Source organism: Monoraphidium neglectum (genome assembly GCF_000611645.1).
Source record: "Monoraphidium neglectum strain SAG 48.87 unplaced genomic scaffold scaffold00263, whole genome shotgun sequence".
Lineage (NCBI taxonomy): Eukaryota > Viridiplantae > Chlorophyta > Chlorophyceae > Sphaeropleales > Selenastraceae > Monoraphidium > Monoraphidium neglectum.
This window is the reverse complement of record NW_014013365.1, coordinates 27,924-33,236: the sequence shown is the minus strand read 5'-3', so window position 1 is coordinate 33,236 and position 5,313 is coordinate 27,924. Positions and strand designations below refer to the sequence as shown.

General features: G+C 65.5%; 2 protein-coding genes across 2 annotated transcripts; both read left to right on the top strand.

The window, feature by feature from the left end:
• Window positions 1–236: 236 nt before the first annotated feature.
• Window positions 237–749, top strand: MNEG_2350 (hypothetical protein; the record flags this gene model as incomplete). The annotated part of the gene is made up of 1 exon (XM_014049179.1): window positions 237–749. The coding sequence occupies one exon, from the start codon at window positions 237–239 to the stop codon at window positions 747–749; it is 513 nt and encodes a 170-aa protein (XP_013904633.1).
• Window positions 750–3,432: 2,683 nt separating this feature from the next.
• Window positions 3,433–5,263, top strand: MNEG_2349 (hypothetical protein; the record flags this gene model as incomplete). Its single annotated transcript, XM_014049178.1, has 5 exons — window positions 3,433–3,453; window positions 3,559–4,227; window positions 4,698–4,761; window positions 4,924–5,073; window positions 5,220–5,263. 5 exons carry the CDS (start codon window positions 3,433–3,435, stop codon window positions 5,261–5,263), a joined length of 948 nt encoding a protein of 315 aa, XP_013904632.1.
• Window positions 5,264–5,313: the final 50 nt, after the last annotated feature.

The following is a 5,313-nucleotide window of genomic DNA, read 5'->3' as shown; positions in this document are numbered from 1 at the left end:
GGCAATCCTGGTCAGCTTTGTTGAGTCTGGGTGAACCTTGCGTGTGCACGTGCAGTGCAGCATGCCACCAATGTGTACGCTGCATTCATGTTTACATACTCGGCTGCTCGTATGCGTGCATCACTGCACGCAAGCACGGAGACACACACGCACACACACACACTCTTACACGCACACACACGCACACCACGCCCCACACCCCACCCATCAACACCAGGCCATCCTTCAAAGACATCATGGGCGAGATCCAGCGCTTCCGATCGCGCCTCTCCGATCCCGCGCCCCGCCCCTCCATCCCGCACCCCCCCATTCGCCCCGCCCCCGCGCCCGCCGTCACGGGCGCCACGGACGGCCGGTCCACGACGGCCGACGGCGCCGGCGACGCCGGATGCGGGACGCTCACGCTCATCGGCGGGGCTGCCGCGACGGAGAGCGCCCTGAGCGCGAGCGGCGGCTGCGACGCCTATGGCTATGGCCACGGCTGCTTTGCTGGAGAGTACGGGTCACTCGTGGACAGCGGAGGCCCGGGGCCGCTGGCGCCGCTGCCGGCGCCGCCCGGCGGGGCTGCGGCGGGGTCCTTGCGCAGCCGCAGCTTCTCGGCGCCCTGGGGGCTGCCCGTCATCCATGACGGGGGTGACCTAGAGGGCGATCCGGACGCGGCAGCTGCCGCGCAGCTGCCGCCGGCTGGCGGGGCGGCAGGCGAGGGGGTAGGGAAGGGGGCGGCCGCGGCGCTCACGCGGCCGCGATAGGGGTAGGGGCGGGGACAGCCGTCAGGGCGTGTTGCACCTGGCTAGGTGTCGGTTTTGCCAGGGCCTTCGCCTGGCTGCTGCGGACGTGTTCAACCCCTGCGCGGCAACGCCAAACACAGTTGGCGAGCGCACCTGGGCGAGAGGCGAATGAGCGGCCCGCCCAGCCTTCCTGCGCAGACGCTCGCTTCTGGCTCGGCACGCAAATGCCTTGGCTGCTGCACTTCTCTTGCGCCCCCGCGGTGGGCGCCGGCTGCGTGAGATGCGCCTGCAGCCATCTCGGCAGCTCCGCCTGCGCGCTTGCCACTTCACGCTTGCGACTTGTGACCTCATCAAATCGTATGCTTCCACGCACATGCGTGCGCGTGTGACGGGCGATGTTCCATTCATTTTGACGCGGTCGCGTCGTCTCCGCGGCGGCGAGGGCGGGTGCACGGCTGTCTGGCGCACGCCGTGTGCAGCCGCAAACCTGAACTTTTGCATAGCGCACCTTAATGCGCAGCGCCGCGCCTCAAAGCTGCCGGCCTGGCGCCGGCCCCTGCTTTTGCAACGGCTGGGAAGAGGTTTTGGGTTGGGGGCGGGGTCAACCGCCAGACGGGGCCATCAGTGCAATCGCAAAGTGCAATATCTAGGCCTCCCGCAAACCAGCACGGTCACTTGAGCTTGCTTTGGGCTTTGCCATGTGCCGCCCCCCTTTGTTGCGCTTTCCCCCTTGAAGTTGTCTCTTGTGCTGATTCTGTCTCTGCTCTGTAGACACACACGCGGAGGCGATTGTGTGTCGCAGGCACGCCTCACCTGCTCCGCACCCTGCTCCAGCAGACAGTGCGAGAGCACCCTGGCACGCACGTGCTCATCTGCCCCCGTACTCACACCAGCAAGCACTTGATTACCCAAAAGCAAGCTGCACTGGGCCCTGCGCTGTCTTTGTGTGCGATAGCCGCTGTGTACAGCCGCCCCATCACCCAAGCTTTGGCACTTATGGCCTCAACGCTTGGACCCATGGCGGCCCTTTACAGAATTCCCACCACACCACAATTGCTTGGGCCCTTCATTAGACCTATTGCTGCCCTAAACCCTCCGTTGCACATGCTCGATCCAATGCAGCCCGGCCCTGCACACTTTCCGCACGGGTGAACCGAGCAAAACTGTTGTGACTGTGCGCCGGCCGGCCATCCAGTCGCTGGCGGCTGCCTTGCGATGCGTCATGCAGGCTTGGTGCGCCGCACCTACCCGTGCTCTGACGATGTGGCAGCTTGGACTGCAGCTGCACGCCGCGGCCTGCCTTATTCCCTGCAGTCTTGGCCGCGTGCTGGTGGCGTCAAAAAACTTATCGCGGCCCGCAAAACAGGTAATCAGATGCTACGTGAAGCACTTGCCGGGAGTGGGGCAGGTGACAAATGTGCGGCCCCTTGGGTCCTACTCTACGCTTTCGGCGACCGCACGAGCCTGCGAGCAAACGCTGGGGCGAGGAATGGTAGGTGCTATGCAAGGAGCGGGGTACGTGAGCGCTTTTGGTGTGTGCCAGCCCCACCCCATGTACCAAGCAGCGGCCTCCCTGCGCCAAGAAGGGAGGCAGGTGGCCAACGAAGGGTTGTCATCGCCAAGACCCGCCTGCCTGCAAGCTCCAGTGGGCGGCGTCTGTGCAAAGAGTTTGCAAATGGCAACGCCTGAGGGATGCAGGAGTAGGGCCGCTCATGACAAGACCCACAGCCACCCCCGCGTGAGTGCGGTTAGGGCAGGGAGTTTGTGAGAGGGTCAACGGCGTGTTGACGCCTGCGTCCCTACCTGCAGTCCCCAGCCAGGGGCAAGGTAGTACAACATTTTGCATAAGTGGCTGGGTGCGCGGGGCTCTCCTCGGGCACCATGCATTGTTGCCCCACCGGTGGCGGGATTGGATCAGTCAGACTTGTGCCGCGTATCGCAGCCACCATGCACGACATGCGACATGTTATGACGTCAATGAAGCATGTTTCCTGGGCCTCGCCGGCGTAGCGGAATAGCGGGGTGCATAATCTGAGGGGAGCGGACACCTCGTGACACCTGGACGCTGGCATGATGCGTGTAAGCAGCTCTCTGCAGCGAACTGAGCGTCTGGCTGCGGCTGCGGCGGGGCAGCCGCTCACGCTGCGCGCCAGGGACAGATGCGCACGCGGGCGATGCACGCCGCCCCCAGCACCCTCCCAAGCTCGCCTGCGGCCGGCGTCCGTGACGGTGGCCGCATCGGCCGCCGCCGCCCCCGGCCCGGCGCCGGGCAGCAGCCGCCGTGGCGCATGGCTATCGGGGCGCGCGGCGTGGACCGCCGTTGGCGTCGCATGTATCCTCGGAAGCGTGCTCGGCGCCGCGGCGGCCCTCTTCGGCGGCGTGCGGCCTGCGTGGGCGCTGCTGCTGCCACTCGTGCTGCCGGTCGTGTCCCTGGTGGCGGCGCTGCGGCGAGACGGGCTCGCGGGCGAGGTGAGAGGACCGTGCCGCTGATGACGGTGGCGTGTGCGTGGTGTGCGTGTTGGTGTGGCTGTGCAAGCTGCGATCGCTCCGCACCCAGCTGCATAGGCCCGGCAGGTTCATCAGCCTTGATTTGATGATTATCAATGTATCTTCTTTCCAGAATGTTTGAGCAGCGCTGTCGTGCCAGAGACGGCGATTGGCGCCGCCTGGCAAAGACCAAAGCAGTGAAACGAGGGTAAAGACCATGGACCCAACGACGCTGCGTGTCTTCCTGCCACCGTAGCACTCAAGCCTGGCCCTTGAACGAGCCACCTGCTTGTCCCAACCCCTCTGGCTGGGGTCTCCTTCCCTCTCATGCGTACATGCGCAGGACCGCTCCCGGCCGGGCCAGGGGCAGGGCCAGGCAGATGCGGCGGCGCTGCTGGTAGAGGCGCGCGCCGCGTTTGAGGAGCTGCGGCGGGAGCTGGAGACGGCGCGTGCGGCTGGGGGCAAGCGGGGCGGCGCTGTCCACAGCCTCGGCGGCAGCCAGGCGCCGTCACCACAGCAGCAGCATAAGTCAGAGCAGATATTGGAGCAGCAGCAGCTAGAGGAGCAGCAGCAGCTAGAGGAGCAGCAGCAGCAACAACAGCAGCAGCAGGTGCAGCACGCGCAGCATCACCAGCAGCAGCACCAAAGGGCAGCAACACCTGTGCCCGCCAGCGCACATACAGTGCCAGCCTTGCACTCTGCGGAGCACGCTGCTGCGCGGACGGGACAGCCATCGGTCGCGGCCGCCGCAGCAGCAGTCGCAGCGGCCGCCGCGGCCGCCCGCAGCAGCAGCGGTGCGGCTCCTTGGCACAGACCCAAGGCGCGGCACAGGGATGACCAGCACCGCACCGTCATCCTGGACGGCACGCCGGGTTGCGTAATCCCTGGTGACGATGACGAGGACGACCCAGCCTCGGCGGGCGACCCCGTGCCGCAGGCGGACGCTGGGGGCCCTGTCCTGGGGCTTGCAACGGACGTAGATAGGGAGCGGGGCCGCTTCTACCGCCGCACGGTGGGTCTTGTTTGGCCCGCCATGTGTCACGCATTTGCAGCTGGGCGTCACAAAGGGTCGCAGACACAGCCCTGAGTGTGTGCAGGGTTGCAGTGTTTGCAGGGTTGCAGTGTTAATTGTGCGTTTGCGGGGGGGGGCCGCCCTCAGCCTATGCGGGCGGCCGGCCGCCTGCCCGCATGCGTGTTACGAGACGGGTGGCCAGGTGTGGGACAGATTTCCTGATTCAATATGATTGCTGGTGTGGTCTTCAATTGGTGCGCATGAGCAGACGCAGCACTAGTGCAGGCGTGCAGCAGAAGTGAAGAAAGGAACGTGTCTGCACACAGTCGCCGATGCTCATCATCTACACATAGATACACACAGGCACACACCTCTCCAGTCACTCAAGACACATACACACACATGCGTGCTCATTTGCGCACACAAGTACACACACCAACTTCCCACATTGGCATCGCCATTCGCACCAGGTCTTCTTCAAGGGCGACTGGAAGCGCTACCGCAGTGTCACACGCTACGCCCGCCACATGCAGGGTGCGCGCCCATCAAAAGCGACCAGAACCCCAGGGGGACTACACCGCTGCACGCCCAGGTTCCAACCCGTGTGCTGGCGACGACTCCTTGCGCTTGTCGCGATGCGCCATGCTGTCTCCGCTCCTGCCCCTCACCCGCACCCGCCCCGCCCGCCCGTCCCAGGCATCCTGAACAGCCGCATCGTCCGGGGCCTGCTGCCGCCGCTGTCGTGCGTGCTGCTGATGTCAACAGCGGTCTGCTCCTACGAGGCTCTGCTCACAAGCGGCTCCCTGCACCGCCTCGCGCCGGGCTTCTCCTGGCCCAACCTGGCCGGTGAGCGACGTCATTGCTTGATCTGAACTGATCTGGATTTGTTTTGCCACGGGCGTGACGTATGGGTCTGGCACCTCAAGCTTGCTCAGCGCGTGGCCTGCGCAGAAGCCTTGATCGACGCCGTCGCCGTGCTGTGCTTCGCCAAGCAAACACTCAGGGCCGCACCACGCTCTGCGCCGTCAATCCATGAGGATCGACGCTGTCCGCTGCCCCTCCGCGCCTGCCCCCCCGCCCCCCCCC